At 42.5% G+C, this 17191-nt stretch overlaps 1 protein-coding gene across 3 annotated transcripts in view; it reads right to left on the reverse strand.

Moving 5' to 3' along the window:
* Window positions 1-239: 239 nt before the first annotated feature.
* Window positions 240-17191, reverse strand: part of tenm3 (teneurin transmembrane protein 3) — a 298938-nt gene continuing 281986 nt past the window's right edge. For all 3 annotated transcript variants that reach the window (XM_039613612.1, XM_039613610.1, XM_039613611.1), the window contains 10 exons: window positions 17062-17121; window positions 16412-16756; window positions 14978-15222; window positions 14717-14898; window positions 14197-14399; window positions 13494-13604; window positions 13237-13379; window positions 13019-13143; window positions 3931-4061; window positions 240-2612 (listed from right to left, as the gene is read on the reverse strand). In XM_039613612.1, the coding sequence (XP_039469546.1) occupies window positions 1857-2612; window positions 3931-4061; window positions 13019-13143; window positions 13237-13379; window positions 13494-13604; window positions 14197-14399; window positions 14717-14898; window positions 14978-15222; window positions 16412-16756; window positions 17062-17121 (2301 nt within the window). In that variant the 3' untranslated portion in view covers window positions 240-1856. The remainder of the gene's footprint in view (window positions 2613-3930; window positions 4062-13018; window positions 13144-13236; window positions 13380-13493; window positions 13605-14196; window positions 14400-14716; window positions 14899-14977; window positions 15223-16411; window positions 16757-17061; window positions 17122-17191) is intronic.

Consider the following 17191-nt stretch of genomic DNA (forward strand, 5'->3'; position numbering starts at 1 on the left):
GGGAGCAGGATGTTTCTTGGTGTTGGTGATTAGTGGATTTGATTTTCAATGACATCTTTTGTAGAAAATCCCACCCCATCCAAGGCTTATTTATTAAGTCATGTTACAATGTTTTCAGATGTTGGCAATAAAAAGCATGTAATGCGTGAAAAAGCACTTGAGTAAATCAGTTTTTTCTTATCGCTGCTAGCAGCTGACCTTGAAAGTGAAGAACAAACACAGTAAAAAAGACGTTAGTTTCAATGTATTTTATTCTTTACTGTAGAAACACTGTACATAAATTACTTTCTCTGAGACTAATATTGATGTACGTATAAGTGGAATTTATCAACCTCCGAAATAAAAAAAAGATAAACCATAAAACATTGTCAACTTGTCATAACTGTCGTTGAAAAAAAGAGATCGGTAGCATATGAGGTTAACTCTCTGTGGAAAGTTCCTGCTCTTTCCTTCCAAATGACTAAAGTTACTTTTCAACCTTATAAACACACATATGCACAATGAAAACTCTAAAGGAGTACAGAGACCCACAATCAATGAGAAACATCCACATCGATCTTTGATCTATTACCATTACTCGTTAATGTCACTGATGGCAATGAACTGTCCCTTTAAAGATAAACAAGCAAAAATAAAGGGAGAAGCAACGATTTGTTACTACTCACAGTAATCCTGTCCCCCACCCCTCCCACCCAAAGCCATGATAACATGTTTCTATTGCAAGCAATACTACTACCTGTGACTGAGAAAAGCACAAGGTCTATTTGTTATGAGGCCGAGTCACATTTTGTAAAAGTGAATAACACCTGGGCTGCCAGGGTACCAGGGATTTATAGGACCAATGTACATCCACTCAAACACAATGGTGGCCCTACAGTCGCCCTGGTTCTTCACATACATCATTTGACTGTGGTCTCTCTAAATTTGTAGAACTTGTTAGAGCACAGAATGGGAAGGAGTGGCTTTAAAGTAAAAACACAAATCAAAGTTTGTCTTTGTTCAGGTCATATAATGGTCCATTCCAGTGGTGATGGTGCAGTAAAAGTAGTAATAGTGGTATAAGTAATACTATGTAAAAATGTTTTTGTTAAATTTCATATACCCTTTTTGTCTGAAGCAACAGCAAGTTTATATAAAGAAAAAAACTCAAAGAGAAAATCAGTTTATTTTTTTTCAACTTTCATACAAAGTATAATTTTTTGTGCCTGTCCTCCTTAGAGAGAGTCCACGACGGTGGTTCCACTCAGTTGCTTCAGCCATGGACACGATAGAGCCTACAGACATGGCTCCTAGAGGTCTAAGACCCAAACAGAGATATGACACCTGCAACATCTCTCAGGGATGCACAGATGGCGATTACACTGACTGACAGTTAACAGCTGTTTAAACGCTTGTAAGCCCATCTAATTGTAAAATCCTCAGTCGGCCGCTCGAACGAGTCTCTACATCCCACTGTTTGATAGCTAGATAGCACACAAATATAGCAGTCGGGTTATAGCCCCCACCTTTCACGAAAGGCAGCGGGGATGGGGGGGTCATGCGTGCAAGCTGTTCGAAGGCAGACGACCGGGTGAAAAAAAGAGAAAGCGAGATAGAGAAAAAGAACATGACCGAAAAAAAGAACCTTTATCCAGGTTTGCAGACCATCAAACTGCAGTCGTGTTTCGGGTCAGCTGCACTGAAGTGATTGTTACATCATCAGTCTAGAAATCCCATTTTAACATTTTGATCCACAAAAAAGGGATTGCGGGATCTCTTCAGTGGCTTGGTTTTCAGTCTTTGACATCCATTTTTAAAAACTTTTGTTAGTCTCTGACAGTCAGTGGGCGGGATCATTGGATTATGTTAATACCGTGTTACCTCCTCCCTATCTCACTCTGCCGTAGGAACTGGATGTTGTTAGCGCTGTCGGCTAGCTCGGGGTACTGCTCTATAGACAGTACGTAGTAACCATCATAACCCAAAACCTTCCCGCTGCTTAGTAGCTGCCTCTTTTCTCCCTCCGTCCATAGCCGTACTCCTTCTTCTCCGTCTCTCACTCGCTGTTGTTCGCGGGCCCAGGCACTCGACAGCGCCCTCTGCCTTGCTTGTTCCAGGATTCGCACTTTCTCCTCATCCAGCGTCGTCCCGTAACGCACGTCAAGTGTCAGGGCGCCGTACTGGAGCTCCACATCAGCAAAACGCCGTGTTCTCCCGTTCATTACTGTTGTGGACTGGGATACTGTGACGTTTACTCCATTTTCTAGTGACTTCCTCCCCGAGGTGAGCCGCAGTGCGCTGAGGTCATTCTCAGGCAGGCTGGTCTTGATGAAGTAGTGCGTGTCTCTTCCCTCCACTGTGAAATGCAAGCCCTCAAGGTAAAAGGCATTATTTAGGACAGCAGCCACTTTGATGCAGTCCTCGTTGGCGATGTTTAGAGCACTGGTCACAACGCGACCTTGGATCACAGCGAGCATCACTCCCTTTCCTATCAGAGACTTGACAGTGGCAAACCACAGCCAAGGCTTGTTGTGGTCTGAATGTCGCCGACTGAGCTGAATTTCTGGCATGCGCTCAAACGACAGAAAGGCCTGAGACTGACGGGTCACTTCCTGCTGGACGCCTGAGATAGACTGTGGAGAAAAAGGAGAAAAGGTGTCTGAAAATTTGACTCAAAATTATTGTCTGCTGCGTCTAGGTGTGTGGTCTCAATCGATCAATTCCCAGAGTTTCTGAATTGCTGCTCCAAGTTGTACAAATTCTGTTCAATTCAATTTGATTTATGTAGCATTAAATCACAACAACTGCTGCCTCAAGGTGCTTTATATGATCAGGTAAAAACTTGACAATAATAGAGAGTAAAACCACACTTTAAGTCTCTCCTGCTTCTTTCCTCTTTTTCTCTTTCAGTTTCTCTCTTGAAAGTTCTATTTCTGTCGTTGCCTTCATTACTCACTGAGTTAACTTCAGTGTCTTTATATCAGCATCTTTTTCTCATTCTCAGTGTGTGACTGTGATTGCTGATGACCCGACAACATGTGTACAGTTATCCTCTACTGATTTCCTTTGCTCTTTAAATGGGAGGATGTGTCTCACTAATTACTTTGCTATAAATTTATTCCTCATTTCTTCTCGTTCTGTTATTTTCTGTTGCTTGTCAATGCTATGTTTGCATGACTATATATAAATTAGTAACTATTAAGGTCTAGAATGTCTTGTATGTGACCATCAGCAACAGTACCGAACAAACCACCCCAGATATGGTTGATGCAGAAGCATCATCTACACTCGGCCGTCATTTACAAATATCATTCAGTTTCATTTATTTCACTTAGGTAGGTAGTGATATGGTAAATGGACTGGTTCTTATATAGCGCTTTTCTACTTTGTCGGAGCACTCAAAGCACTTATACAACTAATTCATTCACCCAATCACACCATTATCTAACATTCATACATATTCACACTCCGATGGATGCATCGGAGAGCAACATGGGGTTAGTATCTCGTCCAAGGATATTTGGCATGCAGACTGGAGCAGCCTGGGATCGAACCACTGACCTTCTGGTTAGTGGTTGATCTGCTCTGCCACCTGAGCTACAGCCACCCCAAATATGTATGACTGATAACACCCATTTGATTTATTCAGTTTAATTAACTTTCAAAATAGTTTGTTTTTCTAACACTGTTTGGTAAGATTAAGGCAATAAAACTACTTGTTTAATTTTAAGAAAAAATCATGGTTTGTATTACAAGCAAAAATTAAATTTGCACAAATGTAACCACTGTTTCGTTGACATTTATTTCACTATCACTGGGCTGCAACCAGAGAAAACGACAAAAGGCCCGCTGTGACTGATCGGGTGTGGCCAGAAGCACAACAGTGGTAAAGTTTGAATCAGCAAAGTTTGAATTCTCGATAGTTTATCTGACAACACTTAGAATACATACAGGCAGGTCATCCCACAGCTGGCTCTTTTTCATCTCCAGTGATGGCTGTATCAGGTCAAATTTCGGAATAGGGAATCCTGGGATTGCATTATGGAGATGAAAGCCAAATGTGACCAACCAGATGTTGATATCTGCAGAGAAAGAGAAGAGTGGAAATAGTGATATTTATAAAAGAAACTGAGAAACAGAAACAACAATGCAAAGCAATCATACTGTATCAGAAGGACTGGAACTATTTTTATGCCTTCTTATCAACTGAAAAACCTCTGTTGGTGTTTAAAACATATTAATTCAATTTGATTTTACTTATACAATGCCTCAAGGTAGGGGTGGGCAGTATAAACGGTGTACGGTAGAAACAATATGAATTTGGCCAACGGTAGAGATTTCTACTATACTGCTCTACCGCGATAGCACATGTTGATGATGTCATCAAACTGCGCCTGTTTTGGTCAAAAGCATGGCAGCGGCTGCAAGCAAGGAGCTTACAGGTGGGGAGGAGGAGGAGGTGCTCATAAAGAAGACCAGTGTGATGTTGGTCATATGGACCTGGTTTGGGTTTAAGCAGTCGGATGTTGAGCAGAAAAATATCAAATGCAAATTATGCCGGGCGACAGTAATGGCGAAGATGGGGAATACAAGTAATTTATTTCATCACTTTAAAATCAAAGCACATTTTGGAATATGAGGAAAGCCAATAACTGCACCTTCCGCAAACACCCAGTCAGTCAAGTGGAAAGAAAAACGGTGGCCCTACACACCAGCAGAATTTTGTGTTTTATTGATATTTTACTTTATTAAAATTTTATTAAAATAGCATTCTCTACTTTTCAGTCATTTTGACACACACACACTGTTAAAGTGAATTGTTAAATGTTGTCATTTTTATGCTTACCATCTCTACATTGTTTTAACTCTGTGATGAAAGGAATTCCACTGTCCCCCTCCCCAGCCTTTCGAGGCTCTGGGTGGGGGGCTGTAGTCTTAGTCTTTTATTACACATCGACACATCCTTGTGAAGGTCTTTTTGATGTAAGCTTCCTGCCCAGCAGCAGGTCACACACACACACACACACACACACACACACACACACACATTCTTACATACATACAGAAGTTCACACATATACATACAATGCCTTGTCTTAGAACCATGTGGGCGTTGCCTTGCTGTGATGAACTGGCAGCGAGAGGAGGCCATCGTCGGGGTCATTCGTAATGAGCTGAGATACCGACGAGGCCTCCCTTGCAAGTAAATGATCGATCACTGTTGCCTTGTTTTTCTTTCACGGGAATAAGTCCTGGATACAGCGGGGTCTGAGTTTAGACCCAACATTTATTTGGTCCTTCGGAGCCAGAGCCTAATACATTGCATTCACCGAGGAGAGGGAGAGGACGCCACCACAGTCTGCTAGCAGCCATCGTCTGGGACGATTGATGAAAGCCCTGGTACTTTACTTTGTTACCAGGCCGGAGAGTTTGCGCCTGAACTCCCCTCGGGATGGATGGCAATTGACGGGAACCAGAGACTCTTCCCATGAACGAAAACAACACGAACAGTGAGTAGAAAAGGCCTTATGCGTCACTGAGACTGTGCGTGCATATGCAGGTCCAGGGGAGCGCTGGTTGCACGGTTTCACGTGAACCTAAAACAATAGAGAGCGGCTACGTGACCGTGCGGTTTCTTGCAGGTACGGGAGTGCGCCAGCCGTGCGGGAAGGTCGTAGGCTACTAAAGAAACGGCTCCATAGCTGCGCGGTTTCATGCGAGCACGGGAGTGCGTTGGACTGTGCGTTTAGGACGCAGGTCCATGAGAGCTGTGCGTGTAGACGCAAGCGATAGGCCTATTTTGTGTGTGTGTGGGCCAGACGTGGTCTGCGTGAGTGTGGCTGATTGTTGTCTTGTAATGGAGACTAAACTGAGTAAGTCTGCCTTGAAAGAGGATGAAATACACTGCAAAGTATTTATTGGGCAGCACGTGGTGTGTGGATCGTTGAAGAATGAAGTGAAATTGTGCTCTAAGCAGAAGTGAGTGTGAGTGTGTCTGACGTCACGGTGTGTGTGTGTGAAAAGGTATCCAGCTGGGGCAGACATGATTCTGCAGGTCACCTGCCCAGTGGACAAAAAGAGATAAAATAGTTGTGTTGGTGAATGATAGCATGAAGAGTGTTTGGTGTTTCTCAGCCTGAAACAGCTGTAATGCTATTCTCTGTTAAAAACCAGAGAGAGAGATGTGTGTGTTGTTTTAAGCAGTGATGAGAATAATGAAAATGTGATGAGAGAGGAACACAAAAACATACAGAAAATGCATTAACCATACTAACCCTACATGCATATACACATACAATGATACTCATGAAGATCAGACAGCATCTTAAGCATGAGATTCTGTTTGTCATCTCATCCAAGTCACTAGTAAGATGAAAGTGATACATAGACTAGTGGACTGAATATTATAGGAGGACAGATGACTGCATCATAGAGTAAAACAGAATGCTGATGAGGGGTCTTAAATGAGTGAGCTGAGTGAGCTGATTGTGAGTTTCTGGTGTGTGAAGAAGTTTTACCATGGCACACATTTGGTTACATGAGAAGAAACTTATTATGTGATGAGACAACAGGGTTATGCTGTATGTTGTGTGTGGCTGATTGGATGAATGTTTGAGATTAATCTGGCTGTTGATTTGTCTTTTGTTACTAAGTTGAGCCTGCCAAATGGGTTGTTACGATTCATCCCCCTGGCAGGAAGAACACGTGCCATGACTTAACAAGGCCTTTCTTTCCTTTGCTTTCCTTTATTTTCTTTCTTTTCTTTTTATTTTGTTACTTTCATGGTGCACCAAAGGTTTCGTTTGATAATTTTTTTTTATCATCTAAGCAGATCTGAACATTGAATAGGAAGAACTACGCAACACCTTGTTGCAAACGGTTGGAAAGTGAGCTTCTCCAAAATTAAAATGGGCTCAGGGGAAAGTCACTTATTGGAGCAATTAGGAAACAAGTTCCTGTCCAAAAGGATTCAACGAGTCTAAATTCTTTTTTTTTTTGAAGTGTCGTCGGTTTTGCTGAGCGTGGAAACGAAATGCGACGATAATTTCCACTATCAGCAAAAGAAAGAATCGCTGAGTGAATGAGTAAGAATTTTAAATAAATGGGGAACTGACTGACTGGTAAAAGCTGACAAGACTGACTGACTTAACACCGTTGTGTGAAGTTAACCCCCACCTGACAAAGGTGTGGATGTATCTCTGTGTGTGTCTCTTGTTGCAGGAGCAGAAGGAGACCACGGGAGGAAACTTGGGTCACATGACTATGTGAACTCTGCAAATTTAACGTTTTTAGTTTAAATTTTTCTGTGTCTGTGAATTTACCATGGGTGTGTTATTCACTACCTTGTGTTGCTCACAGACATCACTGTGAGAAAGAGTGTATACAAATGCGCAGCGCTAACATCTACATTTCTTTTCTACAACAGATGGTTAATCATGTGATTTGATCATGTGATTTACAGCAGGACACAACTTGATGTTTTTCTATCACAGGATTACTGAAATTTCATGTGAAGAAAACTGTGGTTACAGGCTATATGTTGGTGATGAAATTACACTGTGTTGTTGAAGAAATGTTGGAGAAAATGTGAATGTTACAGGGGAGAAAGTGAATACAGTTTGAGACATACTGTGTTTGAAACCAGTGTTGCTTCTTTTACAGCAGAGTGTTAACTTTATGACCTTTTACAGCACCTCTGGAATCTGGATGGCCGACGCCTGACCACCAGGATGATCCGTGTGTTTGGCTAATGTTTGTTTTTCTTTATGAGTGTTTGTAAAGGATTCAGCACAGACAGACAAGTCACAATTGAACAGATGTGCAGTGGTTACAGAATAGTTACATGGGGCTCATTATCTGACCACTGATGGGCTCATGGTGAGTGACAAACTTATGGAAAGTCACTGATTACAATGTGGAATGATGTTGAGATGTTAAATGATTTGGAACAAATTATGGGAAAAAGTAGGAGTTTAATGAGTTTAGAATGAACCTGCAATGATACTTGTCTCTGTGATGCTGAATACTTTATTACACTTATGAGTTGCAGTTGGTGGCAAATGTGAAGATGTTTTAACTTAAAGACTTTGTGCAGCTGGGAGTTAAACAATCTAAACATTTAACTGCTGACTAATGTTTTTACACAGGGTTACAGGTTGGAGTGGAGCTGCTCCAAGAGGGAAACCCTGGAGATTGTTTTAGGGAGACTGCAACATTCTTGTACATGTCTCATTGGGGAGTTGACACATGGCGGAAGCCATGTGGCGAGAGGAGTGTCATTTTTTTAATTTGTAGATGTCGTGAGGTGCCATGACGAGAAGGAGTGGCTGAGGGGATCGTCCACAAGATGGAAGCTGAGGCCAGGAGAGAGTCTTCAGGAGGATCAGAGATCAGCTTCAGCACAGAGAGCTGTGCTACTGAGCTTCCAAAGGATCATCATGAGGAGACTCTGCACAGCAAAATCTTAAATAAAATGAAAGAGTTTCGACGTTGACGTTGAGGAAGACAACTAAGGTGTACGACGTGCTCTGCCTTAAATCTTCAGCAGCGTTGGAACATGAGAACCTGAGGGAGCGTGCCAGGCTCCATAAGTGACAGCGAAGAGGAGGTCCAGCGATGGACTTGTGGTTCTGTGAACAGCACAAATGCCAGGTGACTGTGAAATAACTAACAGCACTTTTTCCACAAGTGAAGCCAATAACTTACTATCCTAACAGATTAGCTCTAGTTGCTTGTGCTTTACCTCCATGTGTGAGATCAGTATGTGCAGCAGCTTAAGCTGTACAATGTTTCAGGAAATAGTTCATTTAACCTTTTTGACACTGTTAGTTCCACACGAGGTCGATGTTTTACTACTGCAGACTAATATTACATTTCTGTCACCTACAAGACGCTTGTCTTTAATGTTACTGTTACTCTCATAACCATACATAACCATAAGTGGTGCACAATTCTGAATCCATCAACCCTTTTTGCCAACGAAAGAAGAGGGCACTTCTCATGAGTGTAGAGAGCACGTGGAAACGTAGTGTAAGCCGAGGGATGACTTAACAGATGTGCCACTCGTTGAGGGAAAGGTTTGGTTTGTTGATGGGTTGAGTTTTACAACAGCAGAGGGACAGACTGAAACAGGTTTTACTGTAGTAGATAGTGAGAAAGTTATCTGTGCAGGACAACTAACATGTTTCATATCTGCTTAAGCAGCAGAGATAGTAGCTTTAACGGAAGCGTGTAAAGCTGCAGAGAGACAATATACACTGATAGCCAATATACATTTGCTACATTACATTTCTTTGTAGTGCAGTGGGTGAGACGAGGTGTGACAGCCTCTACAGGGAAACCTGTAGAATACGCCAAACTGTTGCAAAATCTGCTGGAGGCAGAGTTATTACCCAGTAGAATTGCCATTTGTAAATGTGCAGCACATCCCTCCCACATGTGAGGGAAAGATCCAGTTGCATTAGAGAATGCTTTTGCAGATAAGATCGCAAGAGAGGCAGCTTTAGGAGAACATGGTGTTAACATTTTAGCAGTGCAACATCAGCAGACGTTGGCTATTATGCGAGATGCACTGGCAGACATGCAGGCCCACTCACTTCCTGCAGTAGCAGGAAAACAGTTGTGACTTACGGAAGGAGCGAGCTTGCAGGATGGTGTTATTGTCTGTGCGATGAACCAATACTGCCTAAGAATTTGTATAAGACTGCTGCTATTTTGAGCCATGGGCCATGCCATGTCGCAACAGGAGGGAGAAGATGATGGCAGCAGTAGTTTATACTCTAGGATTAAATACGTTTTAAAAAAATTTTTGGCAGGTAGAGAGAACTAATGGAACAGTAAAGTTAAGACTCAGGAAGTCAATGGAAGAGACAGGCAGGACATGGTTAAACTGTATAGAATTAGTTAAGATGTATATGAATGTACATGAGGATTACTCCAATAGAGAATGGTCTGACTCTTTGAGATTATATATGTTAGAGCATTTAGAGTTCTAGTCTTCTGTAGTGATGATAGGAGAGCAGAAGAGAGAGCATATTAGCAGATTAGATGCTTACAATGTTTAAAAGTAAAGAAGTCTTGAGAACAAATGATCTGCCAGATGATTCTGTTTCTCCGCAGGAGCAGAGTCTGAAGTCTGGAGATTGGATGTTGATAAGCCCATGGAGAGGAAGTGCTGGTCCAGTCCACGGTGGGAAGGTCCCTATCAGGTGCTGCTGACGACGACCACAGCAGTGAAGATTGCTGAAAGAAACACTTGGATACATCAAGCGCACTGCAAGAAGGTGACACACATCCAGGCCAGCTTGGGGTAAGTGGCAGGAAGACCGGGTACAAAGGGGGGGGGGGAGCCTCCAGGGCCCCTCGTCTCAATCCAGCGAAGAAACCAACTGAGCCACAGGTACTCATCAGAATGGCTGGGAATGTGCTGTGCGCCTTCTTGTGCCTGTGGACCCAGAGTGGGATGACAGGAGCGCACTGGGACAGAGCAAACCACACCCAGTGCCCGCATGGGGTTTCAACAACTACTGGTGGCAGTTTGTGAACACAACTGCTCACATAAAGAACGAGACCAATGGTTATGCTTGTGATGCCACTGGCTACACATTCTTCTGGACTGTGGCCATATAGCATCACTGAGAGCGAGACAGTTGTTTGGTTGCCTTAGCAACACATCCAGGAGTAAACGTACTTGGAACACTGCCAACTTTTCAACTCCTCTGAACCTGAGTGGAAGGTTGATTCACCAGTAGCTGGGAAGGTGAACTGCTCTGGTACGACAGACCTGCTAGTCCGACTCCAAGTATCTGACTCGCTGCAGGACATTGAACAACTAAATGAACTGGAAACAGGCCAGTTGCCTATGTGTATGAAGGGCAATGGATTAGTCCAAGTTGGAGATTTATCATGAAATCTGAGCAACGTCGCCTATTCTTTGTGTCCTCTGCAAGAAGGATGCAAACAGAGAAGCCTTTTGTCTACATTTACATCATGAGCACTTCTCTAAGCTGGTTGAGGTTGTGAGCCAAGAAGATCAAAACAGCTTGATCCAATTTCCTTTACAAAGCTTTTCCTGTGGTGACAACAGGACAGGAGAAGAGTTGTAAATGCAGATAATTCACCAGTTGACTCTAACCCCCACAGGATGCCTATAGTGAAAAGATCTGGGGGGATTGATAGGAGTCATAAAGAAGGGTGTTGACCAGGCTACAGCTTTGAAGTTAGCTGAGAGCCACATGGACAAACGATAAAGTCAACTGATGCGTGTGAATGTCTATGTCTGTATACAGTTGGATTGTAGTGACATATGATTTTTGAGAATGTTGATTATTCTTGTTTGACTGTTACATTCAGTTGTTTACTTGCAGAAATGCATGATGAATCGCACGACAGGAGTAGATGCACCACAAGGCTGGAGAGCTTGGTTAATGTCTGGTCCTTGGTGGCATCTTCTTTTGAAAATATTAACTCCTGTTTTTGGACTGTTGACATTGATTTGCTTATGTATAGGATGCATTTTCCCTTGTATAAGATCAATGCTAACTAAAATGATTTCTAATACATTTGTTAATTATGTACTTTTACAACAGTATGAATTGATTAAAATGAATGGCATGACAGAAGCCTGTGTATAAATGACGCCTGCGCTGAAAATGTTAAGCAAGAGATGCATGGCTGAGAATGGTAAATGGCCTGTATTTATATAGCACCTTACAGAATATACTACATAGGAATAATTTGGAGCATAAAAATAACATAACAGGAGGGAAATGTGAAAAGTGAATTGTTAAATGTTGTCATTTTTATGCTTACCATCTCTACATTGTTTTAACTCTGTGATGAAAGGAATTCCACTGTCCCCCTCCCCAGCCTTTCGAGGCTCTGGGTGGGGGGCTGTAGTCTTTTATTACAGACACATCCTTGTGAAGGTCTTTTTGATGTAAGCTTCCTGCCCAGCAGGAGGTCACACACACACACACACACACACACACATTCTTACATACATACAGAAGTTCACACATATACATACAATGCCTTGTCTTAGAACCATGTGGGCGTTGCCTTGCTGTGATGAACTGGCAGCGAGAGGAGGCCATCGTCGGGGTCATTCGTAATGAGCTGAGATACCGACGAGGCCTCCCTTGCAAGTAAATGATCGATCGCTGTTGCCTTGTTTTTCTTTCATGGGAATAAGTCCTGGATACAGCGGGGTCTGAGTTTAGACCCAACACACACACACACAAATATATCTATCTATATACAGAAGAATATATCGCAATATATACTGTTACTGCACATGCTTCAAATTACACCGCAATATGTATTTTAGGCCATATCGCCCAGCCCTACCTCAAGGCACTTAATATCATAAGAAGACCCCTACAATAATCCAGACGAAACCCAACAATCAGGTGACCCTATGAGCGATCACTTTGGTGACAGTGGGAAGGAAAAACTCCCTTTGCACAGGAAGAAACCTCTGACACACTCATAGTGGGGCAGCCATCTGCCCAGACCGACGGGGGTGACGGGAGGGAGGCTAGACAAAAGACATGCTGTGATTAATGCAGAGAGGTGTATGAACACATGGTGAAATAGGGTGAATTAAGAAAAAAACACTCAGTGCATCATGGGAAGCCCCCCGCTGTCTAGTCTATTGCAGCATAACTAAGCGAGGATTCAGGGTCACCTGGTCCAGCTGGTTTCACAGAGGAAGGGCCTGAAACTATTCTACTTTTAAATATCTCAGGAACCTCTGCTTCTATGTCTTAACTTGATTTTGTATTGCTAGTACATCATTTAACTTTCTTCATTTAACTGAAAAGTTAAATAATGCTAAATAAACTTGACTTATTTATTTATCTGATGAAACAGAACATGAAAATGATTTCTCGAGTAGTGTAGCATACACTAGCATAATGTCAGGAATTATTCCACGAGTTATGTGACCTTAAAGCAATAGATAATACACACATGGATTGAAAACATGTCAAAAAAAAAGAAGTGGCTCTGCTTAAACAAGTCTAAATCGCTCTGTTACCTGTGACATATTCTTTGACCTGGTGGATCTTGCTGATGGGGTTGTTACCTTGGAACATGTACAGGTTAAAGGGCTGAGGGTCTTTACCAACACGTGTCCATGTGCTGATGTCAGGAGTGGTCCACCTTAAAACACAGACATGCTCTGCTTACACTTGACACCATTACAGTCACCTGTTATACTTGTGCTGGACAAGTGTCCAGTGCGGGACTGCCTACCTTCCCGCAGGAATGTCATAATCTCTGTCTCCAAAATGAAGCAACCGCGTCAAAGGATCATACAGACCTCCATGGAAACCAATTACCAACACAAAGTCTGGGTTGGAGTCAAAGTAAACTTCACCATACGCTGTGTATTGCACCTGCACACACACACAAAGATCTATTAATTGCATCAGATATGAAGAAGCACGGCAGTTCTAATAAATAAAGTCACATGCTGAAGCCTTTTGTTCCAGTATGACAAACATGCGTACCTGTTTAAGCAGGAGCCCATTGTTACTGAAGACAGCCAGTGGAGTCCCAGTGTTATCACATGCAATATAAAACTCTTCTCCGCTGCTGATCTCCATGGCAAAAACATGGCCCTGTGCACAAATAACCACAACTGAATTTAACAATAATAAACCTGCTTATCATGCTGTGATATGCAGTTCTGTAAATTAACAACTAATCTAAATAATCCACACCTATGGGGTGCACACACACCGTGTTTTCACATCTTTGTGGAGACATCTAATTGAGATCATGCCGCTAACCCCAACCATGAAAAATGAATGCCTAAACCTAACTATGACCGAATTGTTACCCTGACACTAAAACCACATTTCGAGTCGGAAAACTGGGATTTTGTCCCCTTAATGGCTGTTGGTCCCCACAAAGATATGTAAACACGGTCAGCTGCATTGTTATAGATGCCTCAACTAGTGAACCATTAGCTTTAGCAGAATAACTAAATACATTACAGGGAGAAACTCCTCTCTCTGTCTTGTCACTTTTTTCCATATGCTCACTGGAGAGAAACCTGCTGTAACCAGACTGTCATAAATCAAAAGTACAGCACTAAGTGTCTTGCCTGCTTCTAGCACGAGACACAGAAGAGAGTTTGATTTTTTTTAACTGGCCTTCTAACTTTAGCAAAAGCACCGCCGTGAGCCAAATGACTCTTTCAGTGTGTACCTGCAGATCATAGTAAAAGGATGTGATCTCAGAGCTGGAGTGGTTGTAGACGTGGGTTATCCTGGTGGGATAGTTCAGGTCCGCATAGAAGAACTGCAAGTGCTGGCCCAGGCTGTTTCTAGATGCCACTCGCCGACCCAAGCCGTCATAACGGTACTGGATGGTCCAGCTGGCTGCTTTGCTGTAGACACGAACTAGTAGGCCTGTTGTAAAAAAAATACTGATGTTGTTGTCTTTTATAAGGGAAAAGGAAAAAGTGCACATGTTCAGTGCATGCATGACTATCTTTAGGGTTAGAGATAAAGAGCAGGTTTTCCTTTTTAGAAGTGAACTTTGACTGCTCAGGATGTGATCAGGCGGTCTATGGCACAATTTGTAAACTTCTGTCTTGATTATTACATTTTTCTACACGTTTGATTTGGGTAATCATTTAAATTGTTCTAGCACAGTCAACTTCATGAGGATGAACACTACTGTGCCACTTTCTGCTGTGTCTGTTGGTCGCATAAACTGTGCAAACCTTTGGAGTTGTATTCAAATATCTCAGCTCCTCTCTGTCTGAGGAAACCGTCTTCATCCAGCCTATACTGAACATCTCCCAGTCGAGTGATTCTGTCCCTCAGATCGTAGCGCAGAGGGGTTAAACGCCCGCTGTTCCCAGGGTTCAGCAGATGCAGATTCCCGTTCAGATCGTAATTATATCTGAAAGGACAGAAAGTATAATCGTTAATTATTATTTGGCATCAGTGTTATTGTTCTTTTTTTAATGCTGTGATCCTACCTCCACATCATCTTCTCATTGAGGGAGACGGTCTGCAGCTGTCCATCGACATCATATTCATAACCATATTTGGTTGTGTTAGCAAATGGCCCAATCTTGATTTCACGCTTTGTCACTCGGCCCATGTTGTCATACTGAATGGTGATCCAGTACATCAGTGACCTGAAAATCTCATACTGGATCTCCTTAATGCGGCCGTGCTGGTCAAAGTGTTTTGTGTAGGTCATTACCGCTGTGGAGATAATCTGGGAATGATGTGCAGACAGAAGATCTACTGTTACACTTCAGCAAGGACCCAAAGCCCTGCTGATCAGACTTCAGCAGACACACTACAAAAACTGCACATGACTGAGACTGCACAGGACATCTGAACAGCCCTGCCCTGCTTCAGGTGGGGTTTTGTTTCATTGCTTTGAAGACACAAACACAACCTCCAGCTGTGGGTGGAGAAAATGTCATTTGACTGGGATCTTGGTACTGATGAGGGAAGAATACCTGCTGCATCTGGCACACATAAATCATACCTCAGTGACTAACACTGTGTCCAGAAGCATAATAGTGGTTAAAGTTAAATGTAACTGAGGGTGTTGGGACGAGTGAAACAAATGCCATGACACAAACTGCTCAGGATCTGAAAGGATATTAGTTTGCTCTTTAAATACTATTTATTAGCTCGTCTGTTGCCAGTTTAACTTCAAGGCTTCCAGAAACATCCACAAATAGCTGCAATACTGAGAGGTCACAATAAACAAGCTGATATGGAGAATTAAGATATCTGAAATATATTACAAGACCTTATCACCGGACCACAGCGAGACCTGAAATGTCCAGCTACCTCAGCCTAATCAAACCTATAAACCTGTGCTATGAACTCTCAACTACGAAATGAAGCTCCACAAAAACTCACTGTTTCAAAATGTTTTAGTGATCTCTGCTGCCATAAGATACTGCTTCAGGCCTCCCCAAAATGTTTAATTTATTGCCCATTTACCAAATCAATCACTGATTAATGCACTTATCCCGCTTGTTTTCTTCCTCTTGGGGACATCCAAAGTTTTGTCCCATCAGCGTAAGTATTTTAGGTGTCAGTGCCCCTGAAAGGATCTAACTGATGTGTTATGCTGCAGGGGTGATAACATTATTTGGGTCTCCCTTTATAAGGAGTGGTCTCTTCCAGGAATCATCAGATGGTTTGATGTGAATGAAAATGATGTTACTCGTATGATATGGCCTTGCCAGTCACTAGATTTAGGAATGGTGCTCTCCACCACCATCAAAAGACCAAAAAAGGGAATATCTTTTGGAAGAACAGAGTTTAAAAGATTACTAAAATGTCTGTTTTTACCCGTACCCGTCCATATTACTAGAATCTGATCAAATCCGATCTGTAAGGTGCTTATTTTAGTTAAAACAGTATCGAAGATCCGTTATTACCTGATTGATATCGTAATAAATGACTCCAAACTTCCCAAACTGTTCCACTTTCCCAGATATATCGTCAAACTGATAGAGATCGATGGGCAGCGGTGTCTCGTTGATTACAGCCTGCATGCTGGTGACCCTGAAACTGTTGTCATAGGTGTAGTCAAAGCGCGCGTTCACCATCCCGTCCTCGCTGAAGCGGAATATTTGCCGGTCAACCAGCGGGCCAATTTGGCGGTACCGGATGGAGCAGATGAAGCCTTCGCTCTGCAGGTTGACAGTCTTAAGCACGCCAGCAGTCTCGTCATATGTGAAGCTGACCCTGGTCGAGTCGTAAAGGATTTCTGCCAGCTTGTTCTGACGAGACAAATATAAAAACAGTGTTTACAGTAACGACACAAGCAGGATGTCAGATGCTGCTGATGCTCCTTAAGCCTATCACACTTCATCACCAGCCTACGTTTCTTTATGGTTCCAGTATGGTTAACTTTCAATGACCAAAAGCAACTGTGAAGTTTGAAGCTGGAAAGAAATTGCAACAACACTGCTGCATGCTGTATGTACAGGACAACTGTACCTTAAACATATACAGACATTTCATTCCTCCACGGTAACCTTTGACCTTTGTTGAAGAATTAACTGCATAAAAACAAATAAACTACCTGTCTGCGGTATTTGTACAGTATACGCCGGCCAGTGCCTAGATGAGCCACCCTCAGGAGCTAAGAAAGAGATGGAAAGCAGTGAATGATTAGCTTTGCTGTTTTTGAGTAAAGTTGATCACACTCCATG

This window comes from Oreochromis aureus, linkage group 6 (assembly GCF_013358895.1).
Source record: "Oreochromis aureus strain Israel breed Guangdong linkage group 6, ZZ_aureus, whole genome shotgun sequence".
Taxonomy (NCBI): domain Eukaryota; kingdom Metazoa; phylum Chordata; class Actinopteri; order Cichliformes; family Cichlidae; genus Oreochromis; species Oreochromis aureus.